Below are 20,408 nucleotides of genomic sequence, written 5' to 3'. Positions count from 1 at the left end.
GAATTCTGGTAAACAGAAGTGATACAAACCAACGGGAATGGTTTTCTTCTTTGCTTGTAGGTAGCTCCGAAAGTGTGTCTCAGTTGGGTGTGATGAACAGCAGGCACATATATAGGACAAAAATTTATTTCTCTCTCTAGAGAAAGCCATGTCTAGAGGTAAGCAGTACAGGGTTAGCCTTTTGGTGGACCAGGATCCTTTTATCTTACTCCACCTTCTTCGTGGGCTACCTCATGACCAAGATGGCTGCCGGAGCGTGATGCATTGCTCCTGCATTCCAGCCGGCAGGGAGGAAGGGCACACTCACTGTTTTTAAGGCATCTTCCAGTAACTACCAACCAAAAAAGTTTTCTTATATCTTACTGGCTAGGATATATGTCACTTCTAGCTACAAAAGAGGCTAAGAGATATAATATCTAGCTGGGTGGCCAAATGCCCAATTAAAAATCAAGGTTCTTGGGGCGCCTGGGTGGCTCAGTGGTTTAAGCCGCTGCCTTCGGCTCAGGTCATGATCTCAGAGTCCTGGGATCGAGTCCCGCATCGGGCTCTCTGCTTGGCAGGGAGCCTGCTTCCCTCTCACTCTCTCTGCCTGCCTCTCTGCCTACTTGTGATCTCTCTCTGTCAAATAAATAAATAAAATCTTTAAAAAAAAAATAAAAAAATAAAAATCAAGGTTCTATTATCAAAGTAGATAAAAAGAATAAATAATGGAAACCAACCTACAGTCTCTGTAAAAGGATAATTTCAAAGGAGAAACTTGCAAAATTATTTTAAGAAGCTTGACAGTATCATGGGAATGTATCTGTTTTCTTCAGAGGTGACAGTGTTCATTTGAATGGCCAAGTTCTGATGTTCGTTTTTAAATTCACCTTTCCTCAGTAAAACAGGAACTCTTGGGTGCAGTTAGTGGGGTGTAAATTGGTAAAAACTTTTCAGAAGATAGTTTGACCTGGTGAGGTCAATTCTGGAAATTGATCCTAAGGAAATAAATTAAGATTTCTCATGAAGATCGTAGTGTTCATTGTAATAATAAAATGTCAGGAGTAAACGAAATGTCTCATAGTAGGAGACAGGTTATAACTTACACTTATACTATGAGATGCAATGTAGCTGTTAAGTGATTATGGAATTCACGGTATATTATACCAAAAAAAAGGGGGGAGGGGTTTCAGGATGGCTTGTTCCTTTTTTGTAGATATTTATATGTACATGCTCATGCATAAAAAGGGACCTGGGGCCGGGTGCCTGGGTGGCTCAGTGGGTTTAAGCCTCTGCTTTCGGCTCAGGTCATGATCTCAGGGTTCTGGTATCGAGCCCTGCATAAGACTCTCTGCTCGGTGGGGAGCCTGCTTCCTCCTCTGTCTCTGCCTGCCTCTCTGCCCACTTGTGATCTCTGTCTGTCAAATAAATAAATAATATCTTTAAAAAAAAAGTGGAGGGGACCTGGGGGGATCCACATGAAGGTATTGATAAAGGGGGTATTTGGGGCAGATGGACTAGACGTCCCATATATTTTCATCTATCTGTGATCTCTGATTTTTTTAGCACATATTTTGTTTATAAGGATAACAGTAATAGAATCTTCACTAAATAATATATGTCAGATTCAATAATATACATATTTAAATAATTTTGTGTTGTTTCCCAAGTCAAGAAAAAGTAGGAAACATATAATATAAACCAGATTTCATATTTGGTTGATTTATACTTTATTTGCTAGTGAGGCTAACAGCCCCACAGAGTGTGATCATTACATCATTGTTATGGAAATAAATGCCAGCTCATCTACTTGGGACATGAATTGTGGATTTCTGCTTTTTAGACACTGCTTCCACTAAAGTTTGGCAGAGTAGCTCAAAGGAGATGGTTTCTAATATGCTATGAGTGACTCCTCTGGGCTCAGAGACACTCTCCACCGCCCTCCTTTTTTTCTTATTTGAGAATAAACAATCAGACGCAGGGACTTGGTGTCATAATAGGTTAGGCTCTGTGAATAAGTTAATACCATCGTTTTTTTGGGAGCAAGAACTTTGACATAGAGATGGACACAAACTTTTTCTAAAGCCATTTTGTAAACCCAAATAGTATCACCGTTAATATTCCAGTTTCATCGTTTTTAAAATAAATGATTTTTTGAATGATTTAAAAATACTTGTAATAATATATATAATAAAATAATTTTTTAAATAATCATTTCTTCACACTAAGGTTTTTCAAGGTATTTCATGGAACATGGTCATAATGCAGAGGAACAATAATACATCATGCTTTTAAAGGGAATAATATGCCTTATTGTTCCCATTGGGCTACTGCATTATCATGTTGGCCTCAGGCAAAGCTCTCATATGGATATTACTACCCCCATTGTACAGATGTGAAAAGAGAGGGTCAAGGTCAGAGAAGCTAATGACTCCTCAGGAGTACACAGAGAGTACATAAGAGAGGCCGAATTCAAAACGCAGAGTATTTTCTCCCCGCCTTAATGAAACTGTGACTAGGGTCTCTAACACTGTCGTTGCAAGTCTGCCGCGGGCTGCAGACAGAGCCCTGGGAAGCTCCATGGGTGCGTGGGCGGGCGGCGAGTGGGTGGTTGACTGTCATTGGCACGATCTGGTCCAGGGTGGCCAGTGACCCAGGACAGAGCAGGCCAGGCCTGAACGAGGCAGTCCAAACCCGAGCCCCCAGTCTCACCTGCTGTCCCTTCTGCCCCCACAGTGTGCCCGAGTGCGTGCGGGAAGCGCGCGTGCACGGAGAACAACGAGTGCTGTCACCCCGAGTGTCTGGGCAGCTGCAGCGCGCCCGACAACGACACGGCCTGCGTGGCCTGCAGGCATTACTACTACGCCGGCGTGTGCGTGCCCACCTGCCCGCCCAACACCTACCGCTTCGAGGGCTGGCGCTGCGTGGACCGCGACTTCTGCGCCAACATCCCCAATGCCGAGAGCAGCGACTCCGAGGGGTTCGTCATCCACGACGGCGAGTGCATGCAGGAGTGCCCCTCTGGCTTCATCCGGAACGGCAGTCAGAGGTCAGTCATGCAGCCCGCCCCCCCCCCCCGCCCCCGTGCCCCCCAATACCCCCAGCCCCGCCCAACAACTCCCCCCTCCCCCCCAAGCACAAAATAAAATGCATTTGTTTCATATTGTGTCTTAGAAGTGTATTGCCAAGCCACTTGAAGTTAAGTACGTGGCTTGCTGTGCCGGCCTAGGTACGTGGAGGTCACAGTCTCCCCTCCCTGCACTCACCGGGCTGCCTGCTAAGCAGGTGTGGGGTAAACCCAGGAGGACTGTACATTTAGGTTGTCCTATCCCTGGCGCCACCCAGCACCAGCTCTGTGAAGTCTTGGGGAGTGGTGGAGAGAAGACAAGCCCAGCCCCGAACAGCATCCTTGAGGCAGCTAGCAGGCCAGACGGTCTGTTAGCACAAACTCCATCCCATGCCCACCCTAGCTACCATGAAGAGTAACCAGGAGCTTACAGTAACCTGTTTTCCATTAGCTCCTGTTCCTCTCTCTCTCTTTTCCTCGACCGTGCCCTTCTCTCGGCTTTCTCTGCCTCTCTCGTTTTCTTTCCTGAACATTGAGACTTTGCTTGGGAAGCAAAGGCGTTCTTTACAGCAAAAAGCATCCCTCTGGTGTATGTGGGCTGGGCTTCTGTAAATTTGTTGTTGGTTTATGTTTTTGAGAAGGCAGTAGTGGCATTGTTATAAAATACGGAACTGTAGCCCTGGAATAGAAAGACCAGAGGTTTGGGGTCATTCTTCCCTCCCCTAGGTAGAGCAGAGAAGTTTTAGGAAAGAACAGTTTAGTTGCCTTGGGCCAAATGCTTCCTTCATCTTCAAACCAAAGATGAAACTCCCATTCTTTCCTAACATTAGACACAGAGCAACTTTCCATCTGTTGTCTCGTCTTTACTGTTATAATAGTAAAAATTATTCTGAATACTTTTTAAAAGCCAAGTGTCCAAGGACTCCCAAAGGACTGGAAAGTATGCAAATGCCCCAGAATAAGTCTACCGCATTTTACTCACAGTTTATTGGTAACCTTAGAACTTATGAGTGCTTTCCCAGTACCCTGGGCCATGCCTGGAACCCAGATGAGGCTCAGCCATGGCTCCTCTTGGGGGCGGGAGCAGAGATGGGACAGCTGGTGCATGAACGGGGTGGTGAGTGGGGGATGGTACCATCTTTGTCCTGGGGATACACTGTCCTGTGATGTAGTGGGGGCCAGCAAGAGGGGACTGCTGTGCATTTCAGCAGTGTTTCTCCCATGGCGGCGCATTTTCAAAGAACTGAGCTGTTTTTTTTCCCTACCCATTCTTAGAGTCTGTTCAGAGCTACAGATATATCTCTTCTGTTTTAAAATAAAACACCGTGAAGAAAGAATAAATACCACTCTCAACCTTTAAGACCTATTTGACACTGAATTTAAAATATTTATTAATACTGTTTGTACCCTCTCTGTATCTGAATGGATCCAAGGAAGCTTGCTCTATAAACATGTAATCAGAGCACTTCCTTAGAAAAACATTTTTAAAGGGCTAGATGATTCCTAGACATTTTAGCAAAGGTCGTTGGTTCAGAAATTGCTGTTTGAATAAGATGTCGGGGAAAGCTAAACATACACTTGACATTACGACCTAGAAGTCACACTCGTGGACACTCCTCCCAGAGAAATGAAAATGTATGTCCACGTAAAAACACGTACAAAGTGTTCACAGCAGCTCTGTGCGTAATAGCCAAAGACAAAAGACAACTCAGATGTTCTACCGTAGGGAAATGGTTAAACAGATCGTGGTACATCTATGCCGTGGACTATTATTCAGCCAGAAAAAAAGAGCAAATTGTTGAAATACACAACGACTGGGGACAGATCTCAAGGACATTGTGCTGTGTGGGGGGGAAAAAAAGAAGGTGATCTCAAAAGGTCCCGTACTACAGAACTCCATTTATATAACGGGTTCAAAATGACAACATTGCCAGGCTGGAGAATAGATTAATAGTCAGGAGGACAGAGTTAGGGATGTGAGGATAGGAGGTAGCTCTGTGGGAGATCTTCCTGAAGTACGTCTGTATCTTGACAGGGTGAAGCTCACAAAAGGGATATAAGGTGACACGGAATTATGCATTCATTGTACCAGTGTTAATTTCCTGGTTTTGATATTCCATTTATAGTAATATAAGATGTTGCCATCTGGGATGCAGGGGGAAAGTACTCTTTGTAACTTTTTGTGAGTCTGTTTCAGGATAGAAAGTTTTGTTGTTTTTTTTTTTTTTTAAAGGAGGGTAGAGGCATTACATGGTGTGTAGATAAATTAGAATAAAAGACAAAAAAAAAAAAAATGGAGGTAGGAAGCTGTTACCCATAGTGGAAATAAGAAGGTTGCGTATGATCTAGAAAAGAGAAATCTCCCCTTCTGTGCTTGGCCCAGTTCCTTGGGAAACCTTGCCTAGCATTCTCCCCATACGAAATAGGAAAAGAGCAGGGAAATTTTGTTTACCTGTAAGTTTGTAAACAAAACAAATCCCTGCATCTTTGCCTTAGATAGGCAGTAAGGTTTCATTAAAACAAAACAACACAAAAGCTTTCATGTAAGCTAACACTTACACAGTTCCCTTCAATGTTTTTTATCTTCACAAAGTTTAAAAGATCGTTTAAGAACAATAATGACAATACACCTGGCTCTTCAATTCACCGTCTTATTTATTTTACATGCGCGCGCGTGCGCGCGCGCACACACACACACACACACACACACACACACACACACAGTAAGGTGGTAGCATTTGTTTGGAAATCAACGGAACTTTGATCCTTGGTCTGTGGTTCAGCAGCCAGATTAGTGTTGTGTCCTCGATTTTATAAATGAATGGTAGATAAGCAGGAGACTTGCCAATCTTGCTCCCTGATCCCTGACTCCTGGCGGTCCTGCAGCATGTGTGGGATAGCACTGGAAACGGGAGTTTATTACAAAGTAACGGAAGTTCCTTGCTTTCAGCGCACATGCCGCGAAAACAACATTCCGATCAATTTACGAGTTTCTGCAAAATACTGTCAAGAAATAACTTCAGTTGTACACTAGCAAGAAAATAAGGGCTGTGTGTTTTTCCCCACGCATTTTGAAATTCCTTGCTGGGTTTTGCTGGGATGCCTTGACTGCGAGAGTGAGACTCCCGTTAGTGGCAGAGACATCACGGTCCCTTTCCTGGTCCTTGTCCAGTCTTCCAGCTTCTCCCCCAGGCTGTGCCCAGCAAGGCCACCTTAGAGAGCAGCGCTGTTTTTCCTTGGGAGCCACCACTGTGTCCTTTCTTCAAGGCTGTTTCTCCCACATGGAACCAGCTGGCTCCCCAGCCGACAGCCTCTGATACACACATGCCTCAAGGATGCATCACATATTTTGTCTGGAAACAAGAGGCACGCTTTTCCTTTGTAGGCACTTTCTTCTTGTGGTTGCAGTTTGAATGGCTGATCCTAGCTAGGTGGCTTCGGGATGAGATACGGTGTGCCCACTTGAACCCTTCCCAACAGTTGTTTTTGGTAATGTGTACTGCACAAACAACTTAGAATAAAAGCGTGTCTTCATGATTTTTTTTTTCCTTAACTCAAGAAGCCTGACTCAGTTCTCCGTGTTTTGGGTTCATTTTTTATCTTCACCAGCATGTACTGCATCCCTTGTGAAGGTCCTTGCCCCAAGGTCTGCGAGGAAGAAAAGAAAACAAAGACCATTGATTCTGTTACCTCTGCTCAGATGCTCCAAGGATGCACCATCTTCAAGGGCAATTTGCTCATTAATATCCGCCGAGGCAGTAAGTATCCCGTCCCCCACGAAAGAGGTGGCCGGACCGCTTGGTTTTCTTTTGTTGACTTGCTGTTCCTTCCCCTCCATGACTCACACCTGAAACCTGGGCCTGGAAAAACAGCATGGGGCATAAGCCTCGTGCTCAGTGTGTCTTTTTTCGAGTTTCCCTCAAAGATTAAAAAAAGAAAAAAGAAAAAACCAGATTGAAAGGCAGTCTATTTTGCAGCTCTTGGCTCAGCATTTATTCACGCCCAGCATCATGGCTCATCTTTCTGTAAGGCCCGTCTCACTCAGGAGATGCACATCCCAGCACACACCAGCCCCAAAAGAGGCTGGGGGATCAAAAGTGTCATTCAGCACCCTCCAGCTGGAGCCAGAGCCACACGGCTTCAAGCCCAAAGAGGTCTGGTTACCTGGGAGGTGTTGAGGAGACTGTGCAAAGGGAAGAAGTTAATGATACCTCTTTAAAATTTTATTAAGTCCAAAGAGTGGTTAATCTCCAAATTTACTTTGGAGAGCAAAAATAAAATAAGATAAAAATAAAATACTAGGGTGTGTCATCCCATGTTTAAAGCTTCGGTCCTCACCCCTGTAGGATGGCCAGCATTTGTAGTAGATGGCGTTCCTGGTGATTGCGTGTGTGCAAAAACGTTACTCATGGACTTATTCCGTGATCTTTTCACTTCTGATCTTTAACTGACAGTGGCTTCCTAGCCTTAAATTCTCCACCACTGGGACTACTCGGTCAAGGTATCTATGTTAGTTTCATAATCTAGAATAAAAATCATAAGACCTTGAGGTTGAAAGGATTTTTTTTTTCCCCTAAATCCTTTTGTGGAGAGATTTTTTACAGGTTGATTCGGGTGGGATGGGAAATGGTTGATTGATTTATTCTGTGGATTTACTTCTTAATACTGTTTGTTCAGTGAGCGAGCTGAGCTCCTACGGCTTGGAGATGGCAGAAACACGTTTGCGCTCAGTCCTTTTGGATCATTTGGTACTCCTCATTTTCCAGAACCCCTTTCACCCCTCCACCACAGAAATAACTTTGCTTCCACATGGCTAGAATTCTCTTACCCTCATGGTACTTCTACTAAAGTTATATTCCTGGGGCACCTGGGTGGCTCAGTGGGATCCCACTGACTCTGGATTCCAGCTCATGTCTGGATCTCAAGGTCATGAGTTTGAACCTGGCGTTAGGCTCCACACTGGGTGTGGGGCCTACTTAATAAATACATAAATAAATAATTAAATGGTGAGGTTTTATTCCTTTTGTTCTTACTGGATTTCTTAATTTTTGAAAAGATGCCCTCATTCCTAGAACATATCCTTTAAGCATCTAAACCTCCTTTTTTTTCTTTTAAATTTTCGTATCCTGAAGGTAAGAATTTAATCCATGAATTAAATCCATGAGGGACTGGAATTTAAGAAAGAATCAGTACATATTCATGCATGGTGATGAAATGTGTATTCCAGTGTATGTCCAGTGGAAGAAATCACCTGGATACAGGGGAATAAGACATCTCACTGGAAAGGGCATCCCCAGCCTCGACTCAAGACAGGCATTCATCTTACCCTGCATTTAAAGTTCAGGGTCTTTTTCTTGAAATAACCGCCACAGGCAACTTCTGGTGTTTTAACTTGAATTTCTCCTAGAAAACCATTAAACTCTATAGTAAGCCTAGCCCCCAGCCCTCCAAGACAAGATTTTTATTCTTTTATTTTTATCAATTCAGAGCAAAATAGAACCTCTCATTAAGTAAGCCTTCAACAAATCATGTGCAATAAAATCCTATTAAGTTGAACCATGCCCAACTGATTATAGTATTTATTGTAATTTTGGCATAAGTTGAACCAAAGTTGATGTTCCTTTTTTTTTTTTAAACTGTGAGGAAAAGACAGGCTGAACAGAATGATGGGAAATACAGTGTGTATAGATTACATTGTTTTCACATACATAGTAGTAGCAACTATTTCTCAAACTGTCCTCTCGTTACGAGAATCAGATGTGCACATTATAAAAAACTCAGAAGCCCAGAAACGAATTTTGAAAAATCACCAGCAGATAACCTGGTGTGTTAATATTTTGGTGTGTTTTCTCCCAGTCTTAGTAAGACGGACTCTTTAAATATAGATCCCTGTATCTTAGGAACTGGAAATGCAGCAGAGGCAGTTCCTAATGAGACCAAGAAAATGTTGTTTATTCAGTCATGCCCTTGTACTGTGGAGGCAGTGCTGTCTGTTGACAGAGCGTATTAAAAGACGTTCCCCAGATTTGTCAGCCTTAGCTAATTGGCAGTCTGGTATTTATGATTTTACATTCGGTTAATCAGCCTGGGAGCTAGAGTACCTGTCCTTCTAGAAAGTCTCCTTCCCCTGCCTCGGAGGGGGGCCCTGTCCCAGGAGAGGTCGTTGAAAGTCAAGGCCAGGGAGGTACATTTTTGACAAGGATGGCGGGCCCTGTGCCAGCAACCTGAGTCTCTTAGAGGCACCAAGACCTGCCACGGAATCGTTCTCCTGACGTGCTGGCGAGAAACCGAGTGGGTCATCCTCGCACGACGCGAACGCTCACTAACATGGCCCCTCCTCTCACAGATAACATTGCCTCAGAACTGGAGAACTTCATGGGGCTCATCGAGGTGGTGACAGGCTACGTGAAGATCCGCCATTCTCATGCCTTGGTCTCCTTGTCCTTCCTAAAAAACCTTCGCCAGATCTTAGGAGAAGAGCAGCTCGAGGGGTAAGTGCTCCAGATTTCATGGGCTGATGTGCTCCTCTTACAAACTAAGTCACATGCTTTCAAAACTCCACGTTACTAAGGTGAGGACTCTTTCTTATGGCAAAGATGAAAGGAGGAAGCCAAGCGAAGGCCGGTGTCACCTGCGTGATGGCTTGCCCTGTCGGGCAGAGTCCTGTGCAGCCATGATTCTCCATCCTTGGGATATTGCTGTTCTGGAAAATGGCATTGTGACCTGTCAGTCAAGGGCTGGGTGTCTGATGTGACTGTGGAAAGAGCAGAAAAGGGTGCTTTGGGGGACACTCTGTGCCAAGAACAACAAGAAAGGGTCTCAGGTGCTTAGCCCTCTGTGAAATCATCATTGACATGACTCTTATCCCCAGAATGCTATACGATGTAAAATCATTCCATCTTTTAAAATACAGGAGCTCCTGGGTTGCTCAGTCCGTTGAGCGTCTGACTCTTAATTTCAGCTGGGGTAGTGATCTCAGAGTCATAGGATCGAGCCCTACATCAGGCTCTGCACTGAACACGGGTTCTGGTTGTCCCTCTCCCTCTGCTCCTCCCCATCCCTCTTCTCTCTCAAATAAGTAAATAAATAAAATCTTAAAAAAAAAAAAAAAAGAAAAGAGAAGAAAATACAGTTGACCCTTGAACAACATGGTTTGAATTGTGCGGATCTACTTAGACACAATTTGGTTTGGTTTGGTTTGGATAAATACAGTATAGGACTGTAAATGTATTTTCCTTATTTTTTTTTTAAATAATATTTTCTCCAGCTGACTTCATTGTAACAATGTGGTATATCATGCATATAACATACAAAATACACGTTAGTCAACTGTTACTGTAAGACTTCTGGTCAGCAGTAGACTCTTAGTAGTTAAGTCTGGAGGATGTCAACAATTCTCTGTCCGTTGGTGACTGTGCAGAGGGTCCCCGCCCAAACCCCCACGTTATTGGGTAAACTGTATTAGCACGTAAGAGATTTGGAGGAGTATGGATAGTTCATTTTGTTATAAAAGAAATCCTAATGGACAAAACTGTTTAATTGATGAGCCTGTCGGATTTGCACACTGGTAGAATTTTCGCCTTCTGCAGAGATGAGCTTCATGACAGGGGTTTTAAACTAACCAGAGGCTTTTCAGCACAGGATAGATAAGAGCTGGTGCTTGTTGCTATAGTTTCTGTCCAGCCGTTGTCCTCTGGGTGCCTTACGTATACACCTTTCTCTTCATGCTCCCTTTAAATACAGCTCTTGCCTGGCTTTAAGCTTTGAAATAAAAGGAGACATCCATTAATGAGCAAATTGCTTCCAAAGAGAATTTGGGGAAATAATTTAGGAAAGAAACAGGTGGGAAGGTCATGGGAAAGGTTGTCCTTGTTCATTTATCTTCCCTGACTGGGTAAAGTTACCCCATAAGGGTTTCTTTACAGTCTCCCTACTTTTCTCAGACTAACTCTTGGTCAGTCTCAAATTCTTAAAATTTCATCCTCTGATACAGCTAAAGAGCAAGGGCAGCTCTTCATTCCACCCTTGAAAAGCACACTGTCCTCCCCACTGGGAACACTGATTCTCTAGGAAGAAAATTTCTTCCTCCTTGCAAATCTGGGGAGGCTGCCACCATGCCCAGCCCCCGAATGTCACAAGTCACTTAGCATGGATGGCATGCTGGGGCTCTGCATTTTGAGGTGCTGGTTCTCGTTTGTTGTATTCAATTTTAAAGTGGATGTTAGTATGGTTTTTTTTTCCCCCTCTCCAGGTAGGTTTGTTTCTGGAATCCCTCATGTTGGAAAACACTTTTTTTGGGCAGATCAGGATTTGCAGCTTTTCCTGCTGCTTAACGATACACTTTTTCTTTTTCCAGGCTGAACAAGTGATAGACATAGAGGGGAAAACTGGAAGGAGAATTTAAAATTTTCTTTAAAGATTTTATTTATTTATTTGAGAGAAATAGGGGGGAAGGGAGGAGCAGAGGGGGAGGGAGAGAAAAAGGGAGAGAACCTCCAGCAGACTCCGCATTGAGCCCAGAGCCCACATCAGGGCTCGATCTCGCAACCCTGAGATCATGACCTGAGCCGAAACCAAGAATCCCATGCTTTGACTGAGCCACCCAGGCACCCCAAGAATTTAATTTTTATGAAGAATTATTATATGATGGGATTACCTTTTAGCCATGTGTTAACTGAAAGTATTACACCCTTCTATGGAGCTGAGAACTAAGACTGGACTTTTATTTGCACGGATATTTAAGGTACATTTCTCATCATCTGAAGCTTGTATAAAACCGGATGTCCCAGTTGGGAACACTTTAAGGATGCCTGCCATTGCTCAGGTGTTTGGAACTTCTCCAAATTCAAGTACACTCCAGGCCCCTGCCCTGCCGTGAACATTTTAGGTGTCCAGGGAGGGCAAATGGGCCTTAGGTTTTCATACCCTGCTGCTGATCAGGGGCCTTGCAGCTCTGAGGATACTGTCCTGCCAGCCTATCCCTCCTACATGCTCTATGTTTAGCTGGGGTGCTGGAGAATCTTGCTTGTCTGGATGGGAGTTGGGTTCTCTCACCGCCCTGCCTTACCCAGGATTAAAAGAGGTAAAGGCCATCCTCACTTGTGATGAACGCCCCCGCAGTTCTTTGGATCGGAGGTGACCAGCAGCAACAACTCCGTTCTTTATCGTTCATCCTCAGACTCAGGAAAGACACTAAGTCCCAGCCCTTGACCAGCTCTCCTCACTCCCGCAAGGAGGGAAGAGTCAGAGAGAGGCAGAGAAGAAAGGAATAAGATAGATTCATGCCAACAACAGTGCAAAGCAGAACTTGCAGGGAGCTGCGAGGGAAAGAAAAGGAATGTGCCATGGGCATGAGGAAGAGGCAGAGAATCTGATTAAGAAGATCCCACAGGGGGCGTCTGGGTGTCTCAGTGGGTTAACCATCTGCCATCGGCTCAGGTCATGATCTCAGGGTCCTAGGATCAAGCCCCACATTGGGCTCCCTGCTCAGGGGGGAGCCTGCTTCCTCCTCTCTCTCTCTGTCTCTCTCTGCCTGCCTCTCTGCCTACTTGTGATCTCTCCCTCTCTCTCTGTCAAATAAATAAGTAAAATCTTAAAAAAAAAAAAATATCCCACAGGCTTTCAAGAAGAGGTAACATTTGAGATGGGCCTTGAGGGGTTTCCAGAAACATTCAGAAAGTAGAGGGTGAAGAAGGCAGTTCAGGATAGAGCAGTAAGAGCAAAGGCAGCGAGTTGAGGCATCCTGGGACCTGTTTGGCAAACAATGCTGGAGAGGTAAGTGGTATTAGAATTACGTAAGGTGTTATGCACCCGGGTGTGGAGGTTATAATTGAGGTAGGCAATGGAATGCAGTCAAGGCTTTTGAGCTGCAGGAGTGTTAGCAAAGCCACCTGGACGTTTCATTTCTGTGTGTCTTTGGTTTAAGCCAAAATAACTTTTATCCCCGTGGTTCCCAGACTCTGACGATAGAAGCATCTTGGGTGGGGCCAGGTTAAAAAAAAAAAAATCCCAGTAACCCAAAATGCACTCCCAGTTCAGTCAGAATGTCTGGGGTCAGGATCCAGGCATCAATGATTTTGCTTAAAAATCCAAAGTAGTTTCACTGTGTAGCCAAGATTAAATACCACTGCTGTGTCCTGTTATTTCTTCTTCTCGTATGTGAATCCCCAAAGCTCTTTGCCTTTTTTCCTAGATATTTAATTGTCACACCATTTAAGTAGTATTTTTCTTGACGTTCTATAGGCAATGAAAATGTAAGTAAGTGCCTCATTTGGTTCAGTAGGATGGCAGTCTTATAGCATTTTGTTTTGATGGGGAATTCGAAGTGCTGGGTTCCTCAGCATCTGACCACCTTGGCTTTCCAGACTGGAACTGGGACCTACCTCCAAGTCCCCTGAGCAGCCCAGACCCCTGAGTCACGTCCAGAACATGACATTCAAGCACTATAGCTTGAGTAGAGCTCTAGTCTATATCCACAGGGAGCCAACTTTTTAATCGGAGTTCCAGGGTGGTGAAAGAGGTAGGCAGAATCATGTTCCAACGGACGGCAGGGCAGCCGGTGGCTAGAGAACGGGCCCTGGACAGCATCGGGTGGTCATCAGTTTGTACATAAGAACTCGGACATCCGGGTTCCCTAGAGGATGTCACTCAGTCTGTGTAATGTGATGTGTTTCTAGAGTAATCACCTTAGACTTTAAGAAAATCCAGGTTTTTCTGCTATTTAAGAATGAAGTGGATTTTGTAATACACATGTATAAGATTTCTAGAAAATGACTCATTTTTAAGCCCTTGAATAGAAAACCAGATATTTCTGTTATCTGGACAGTTCTTGAGGTGAATAACTTTGAAGTGAACATTTCTTAGGGCATCAGACAAAGAAAGAGGTAAGATTTCGGATTCTTTGGTTCCACCAAGGATCGTTGCCCCAAAAAGCCTAAAAGCAGATGGAGGTAATTCTTGGGTACGTTTGGGCATCTCTACGCTCATGACCCTAGCACTTGACTTCCTGCAACTCTAAGATTGTGTTGCAACAGAGCTGCGTGTTAATACTTCCCTGGGACTTTTTAAAAGACTCAACCATGTGACTCAGCATTTCCAGGCTCTACCCAGTATCTTCCCAAGAGGAATGAAAACATGCCCACACAAGACTTGAATGTGAATGTTCATAACAATATTATTTACTCGAGCCCCCTCCTACCCCCCCCAAGAAACCCCACAGGAAACGATCCAGATATCCATCAACAGACGAATGGATAGACGAAATGTGGTACAACGGAATAGTCCTGCGACAATGATACAACAACACAGGTGAACCTCAGAAACGTTAAGCTAAATGAAAAAAAAAAAGCCAACGCAAAAGGCTGCACATAGTATGATTGCATTCGTTTCTAGCGAAAGCAGGACTATGGACACAGAAAGCAGATTGGCGAGGGCTAGGGGTAGGAGTAGAGCCTGACCACCATCGGCAGCGAGGGAACCTTGACATCGTGGAAACGTTCAGAAACTGCATAGTGGTGCTGGTGGGACAGCTGGATGCATTTACTGAAGTTCGTGGCTCTGGATCCTTAGGGTGGGTGCAGTTTTTGGTAGGTAAATGATACCTCGGTTAAGCTATTTGGAAAACCCTCAAAGAGGAAACATTTTCTGAGTTTCTCTTTGGTACCCGGTGCCACTTGAATAGAAATCCCCAGCCTTGCCGAACCCCCAAGGTTGGTGTAAATATTGGATTTGAAGGAGATTGGACGTGGTGTGAGCATCTGCGAAAAGGCCAAATCCTGGATCTGTTGCAGATTGCTGGGATGCTGGAGACAGCCCTGTGTGCTGGGTTCTGATGCCCCCTAGAGACAGCCGGAAAGAGTCCATGCTTTCTCCTCTGAGAAGCGAAAGGGAATCATCAGTTGTGTTATTTGCAGATTTTTTTTTTTCCGGTTTGTCAGTAAGGACTGAAGGGGAGTGAGGTGGGGGGTTGAAATATCCCTTCCTACCCCCATCTTCTGGACTCCCAGCCTTTCACTCCCACTGCCCCTGGGCTGGGAGAAGCCAAATAAATATGTTGTCTAGCGTTGTTGCTTTAGTAAGTGGTGGAGATGTCGCTCAGAACCTGATCTTTGGATTCTCAAAAACAATGCTCCAAACCCCGGCGCCGGGGTCGTCTTCTGTGCACCGTGCAAATCCCCAGCACTTTTGTTTTCCTCTGCTTCCACATCCTTCCTGCCCTTCATCAGAGCAGGTGGGGAGGTGGGTGGTTGTTGATAAATCAGAGGTAAGACAACCCCAAGCCTGGAGCCATCCGTAAAACACCTCTGTGTATAGTGTACAGAAGGCATCCAGAAGATCGACACAGATAACATACAGATATCCTCACGGAAATGACCAACCGCTTTCATCCCACCTCAGCTGGTCTACATCCCGACGGCGCCCAAGTATAGAAAGAAACCTCTTTTGCCGCACTAAGAAGGCTGGGAGTCAGAATACCAGGATCTGTAAAACCCAGGAATCTGTGTAAGCTACAGAAAAAATAAACAAGTTAATTTTTAAAAATAATTTCTGAATGTAAAGGCAGGAAGTTTAGGAACAATTAGGAAATCACATTTCTGAGCAACTGACGTGTATAGTCATTTCCTTTAGGAGACAATGAGAAGGTTGTGTGTGTGTGTGTGTGTGTGTGTGTGTGTGTGTGTGTGTGTGTAAAATGTTCAGACAGGTCTCTGCCTTTTGCCATCTCTTAATTGTCACCTGATCATGGAAGGGGAATTTGGGGGGAGCTAGGCCCCAACCCGGGGTTGGAAAAGCAAGAGCAGTATTGACAGGCAGCTCATGAATGGCTTGGTTGTTATTCTGATGAGAGTTTTATTTTTGTTTCTTTGTCGCTCACAGAGGCTCCATAACGCCTGGGTTTTATTGATACTGGTATCCTGGCTCCAGGCCTTCTCAGTGTTGTAAAAAAATGTTTGTGTTTACTGTAAAAAGATAATCTTCCTTTTCAAAGTGATTAATCACACACAGAATTTCAGAGGGCCTGCCATTCATTTGTCAAATTCCTGATTTATAATTCATGCTTCCTCCCATGGGAAGAAGCATGTTTTGTTCAGGAGGTATTTTCAGCGCGGTTTCTGTTCCCTGCTGGCGAGATCTGTCTATGAAAAAGAAGCCGCATTCTGTGTTGAGACAGAGGTTTGACCAGGTTAATGCCTTTCCTTCTGGCCTAGAGGTTTCTGCACTGACAAGGAGGTTTCATCCCATGGGCGCCGGCTGAGGACGCTGGGAGCAGCCAGACCTTGGTACTGGCACTACAGAGTGTCCTAGAGAGCTGGATGTATTCGTGGACAAGAATGGGCCTGCCTAGGAGGCCTCTGGTTTCTACCTGCAAACCCCACCTTCGGTCGTCTGGCGACCCAGTCACAGCGTCAGCGACAGCCTAGCGCTGGGGGAGCAAGGAGATGTGGCGACTGTCCCCAAGGGACGGCAGGTCTCACCTTGCATGTCCCAGCGCCTCCCACCTGCATACCTGGCCTTGTGTTGCATATCCCAGGTAGATTCATGTGGACAATGTCTGAGGCTCCTTTTCCAGTGGATGTATGTGTCAGGGAGTGAGCTCTTCCTGAGAGGAAAATATCTGTCAACTCAAGTTTTTGCCACCTGCTTTGGTGGCCTTGACTGTGTCCAGCCAGGGTGGGTCAGTGAGAAGGCTCATGTCGTTTCAGAGGTGCTGCCCTTGGACTCCCTCTGCTCAGTGACCCATGTGCAGGCAGGGCCCCCGCTCCCACCCCTGCACGTCTGTGCACGGGGCCCAGTGCCTCTGGAGGGCTTGGGCTCAGGCTGATGGGACAGAGTCCCCCTCAGCTCTGTGACTCCTCTCGGGCATTAGGGTTTTAGACTCATAAGACAAACAGGGAGCTCAGATGCTCATAACCCTTGTTGTCCTGTGAGTGTGTGTTCGTGCCCCTGTCCCTGGTCCTACAAGAAAACCGGCTGGATGGCTGCAGAGAGCACTAAGGGAACTGTCTGTGGCTACGTGGCTCATTCATGATGTTTGCAGTCCTGGACCCTCATCTCTGAACTCCCTGGTGAGTTCCCAGGCAGGTGTCACGAGTCTGCTAGGCCGTATTAGAACCATAATAACTTCTGCTTTCTTCTTATTGAGACTCAGGCAGGGGTTGACCGAGCGGGTAGAGGCGCTGGTGTGATGTGTGCAAGGAAACCCATCAGGCCCCTTGGACACAGCCTCTGGGACAGAGGAGGGCTCTGGACTTCTGTCCTGGCTCTCCCGGCTTTGGAAAGCGGGCCAGGTCCTCTCTTCTCTGCAGCTTGTGTGTTGGATCGTTCAGTGGATGTTAACGGTAGCTCAGAGTGCTGCACCCATTCCTAGACTCCGTTCTGCATGAAGTGCCTGCGTGAGCTCCGGAGAGCCCGAGGCTGGGGGCCGGGAGGGGGACGGGAAGGATTCAAGGTCCGTGGGGAGCAGACCTTTCATCCCGGAGGACTTGGATCGGCAGGATGGCCCTGCCTACCTAGAGAAAGAAGTATACAGCCTGGATCTTTCTCCAGAAACCCCGCTGTAGCTGTCTATGCCCCCCCCCCCCCCCCCCCCCCCCCGGAGGATGGATTTCTCTCTGGGCAGCTGGAGATCGCTGTTGCAGATTCCGGCCGTCCTTCCATCTTTCCTTCAGTCGACAGGTGGAGCTTCTGCTTCTGTGTCCTCCCCGCCTAGGGGCAGGACCTATATCTCACTTGGTCAGCTCCAGCCCCTTGCTGGTGCCCAGCACCTGTGAGCCCAGTGCCCCTGCAGGTGCGATCCCAGTACCAGCAGTGCTAGCGTCTGGGTGCAGGTCCGCAATGCAGATTCCTGGCCCAGCCAGCCCTACTAATGAGAAACTCTGGGAAGGGGGCCCGGCCATCCGAAAACAAGCCTTGTGCACACTAACCTAGGAGTGTTGGTCACTGAGTCACTGCTGCCTGGATTGGGGGTGGGGGGACTCAAGGGGACTGCCCAAAGGGGGCTGTCTCTCTTCCCCCACCTTCTCTAGGGACTATGGTTGAGGCTTTTTAGGATGGGGTGAATCTGGAGGAGGGAGCTGGCCCAGGGTTGGTCCACCACCAGGTCTGTATCCCTGCCCCATTCTCTCTCCTAGCCCACCATAGGCTGCGGACGGCACGGATGGGATTTACCCCCAAGGATAACAGCAGACTCTCCAGCAAATATGTAAGCCGTTCCGGTTGAGTAGCGGAGCATATCTGTTCTCCCATGGACTGATTTCAAGTTCGTTATACATACTCTGCTCCGAGAGAAATACCCAAAGGCATTTCTCCGGAATGATTGCAGTAATATCCTCTGGTGTGAGAGGCATTATTTGTTGGTAATAGAGGTCCTAAAATTAATTAGTGTCTTATCGATTTCAATATGCTGTCCTTGAGTCATGCTGTTGCTATTGTTAACAGTAACTGTCCACTCTCACACACTGTTAATAACTAAATCTCTTTTTGGCAAAGGCAGCATGTTTCAGAGCCCCATGCCAAGGAGGACCGGCGTGGGGTGGCCTGCAGGCAGGAGGGGGCACTGGGAAAGGGCCGGAGCACTCACGGGGATTTCTGTGCTTCCAGGAACTACTCCTTCTATGTCCTCGACAACCAGAACTTGCAGCAGCTGTGGGACTGGGACCATCGCAACCTGACCATCAAAGCTGGGAAGATGTACTTTGCTTTCAATCCCAAATTGTGTGTGTCCGAGATTTACCGCATGGAGGAGGTGACGGGGACGAAAGGACGCCAGAGCAAAGGGGACATAAACACCAGGAACAACGGAGAGCGAGCGTCCTGTGAGTGGCCCCAGCAGCTGTGATAAAGTCAGCCCCTCTGCTGATCTGCGGCGATGGCTGGCTCCGTGGGTGGCACCCCCCTTGCCTCACTCGGGGCAGGGGGAGGACACGGGGCCTCCTGAGCCAGCACTTTGCTCCGATGTGTGTGTATCTTCAGAGTCAGTAGTGGGGCCGATTCATGATAGATTCTTATTTCTCAGTGTCCCTTACCTTACACATCTCTAGGAGGGTGCTGAACATTTAGAAATGGGCTCCTGCTCAAAGGGAGTATTTTACAGAAGTGCCTTATAGGGACCCCAGGGTGGCTCCGTCGGTTTGGCGGCTGCCTTTGGCTCAGGTCATGATCCCAGGGTCCTGGGATGGAATCCCGCATCGGGCTCCCTGCTCAACGGGGAGCCTGCTTCTCCCTCTGCCTCTGCCCCTTCCCCTGCTCATGTGCGCTCTCTCTCTCTGATAAAAAAAAATAAATAAAATCTTAAAAAAAAAAAGTGCTTACAGAATGTAGGGTTAAATGTCTTTTATGGCAGTGGTAGACAGTGAGATCATTTTTCAGGGAAGAGCTAGTCCTCTCCATTGCTGGGGAGCACACTCGGCCCAGTCTCCCCCAGTGTAGAGGAAGCCTCAGGGCAGAGGGGACTGAGCTCCAAGCCTAGTCACAGTGGCCATGGGTTCCCTGTCTCTCCCTTGGCCTCCTCCTCACTCCCACTCCAACACGGGAAGGATAGAGAGAGCCCACCTTGCTGAACGGATACTGCTTTTTAAATTGAGAACCGCATAATTCTAACCTTGTCGTGGTTATATATACGTTCAGGTCTTGTATCAGATCTAATAGCACGTCTGTCCTCTAACCCTGTTTATCAAGCCACTTTTTAAAATGTTGTTGTTCTATTCAGCTGGAGAGGGTTGTAAAAGTAAATTGTCTCTCCGCCATCAGCTTTTAATAAGGGAAGAGTACTAGGAAAAAAAAAAAGAGTAATTTACATGATCAGAGGTGATTTGCTCACATGTACACACACATACACACACACGCGGGCACACACACACGGGAGGGGAGGCGTTGTGAAACCATTAGCATTTGACTGACTAGTTTTGCTGGTGTCTGGATTTACCTGGTAGACACGCAGATTGCTCTGGAAGAGGGAAGAGGCCTGACACGAAGCTGCCTGGTGTGTTGGCAGCCGGCACCTTCCCCCTCACCCGCCCGCGGCAGCCCCTACCCGTCCCCCTGTTCGGACCAGAGCAGGGCTGATGTGGCTGAGCATTTCCCGAGCATTTTCTCCGCCCAGTCAGCCAGTCTGACCTGTCGGGCTGTGAATACGGTAGCCATTACTTTCCTTTGAAAAGGAAAGTAATTCTCCTTAAATAACACATTAGAAGGAACTACAGCTCAGTTCTAACCTCAGACCGGCATGTTTTGCCCCTCTGACTTCTTAGTTTTAACCGCCGTTAGCCGCTGCTTCACCCGCTGAGTGCACGTCAGGGTTCAGGCAAATAGAGGCAGACAAGGACAGTCGGTCAGGGAGCTTCTGGACTCTGTGAGGGGAAGC

The 20,408-nt window shown here is 46.5% G+C and overlaps 1 protein-coding gene across 1 annotated transcript in view; it reads left to right on the top strand.

The window, feature by feature from the left end:
* Positions 1–20,408, top strand: part of IGF1R (insulin like growth factor 1 receptor) — a 303,997-nt gene that overhangs the window by 232,587 nt on the left and 51,002 nt on the right. Inside the window, exons 3-6 of the mRNA XM_046008028.1 lie at positions 2,716–3,028; positions 6,656–6,804; positions 9,393–9,537; positions 18,647–18,861. Of these exons, the coding sequence (XP_045863984.1) occupies positions 2,716–3,028; positions 6,656–6,804; positions 9,393–9,537; positions 18,647–18,861 (822 nt within the window). The remainder of the gene's footprint in view (positions 1–2,715; positions 3,029–6,655; positions 6,805–9,392; positions 9,538–18,646; positions 18,862–20,408) is intronic.

The sequence above is a fragment of the Meles meles genome, chromosome 6 (assembly GCF_922984935.1).
Source record: "Meles meles chromosome 6, mMelMel3.1 paternal haplotype, whole genome shotgun sequence".
NCBI lineage: Eukaryota > Metazoa > Chordata > Mammalia > Carnivora > Mustelidae > Meles > Meles meles.
Note: the sequence above shows the minus strand (reverse complement) of the source record. Positions and strands in the feature narration are given on the sequence as shown.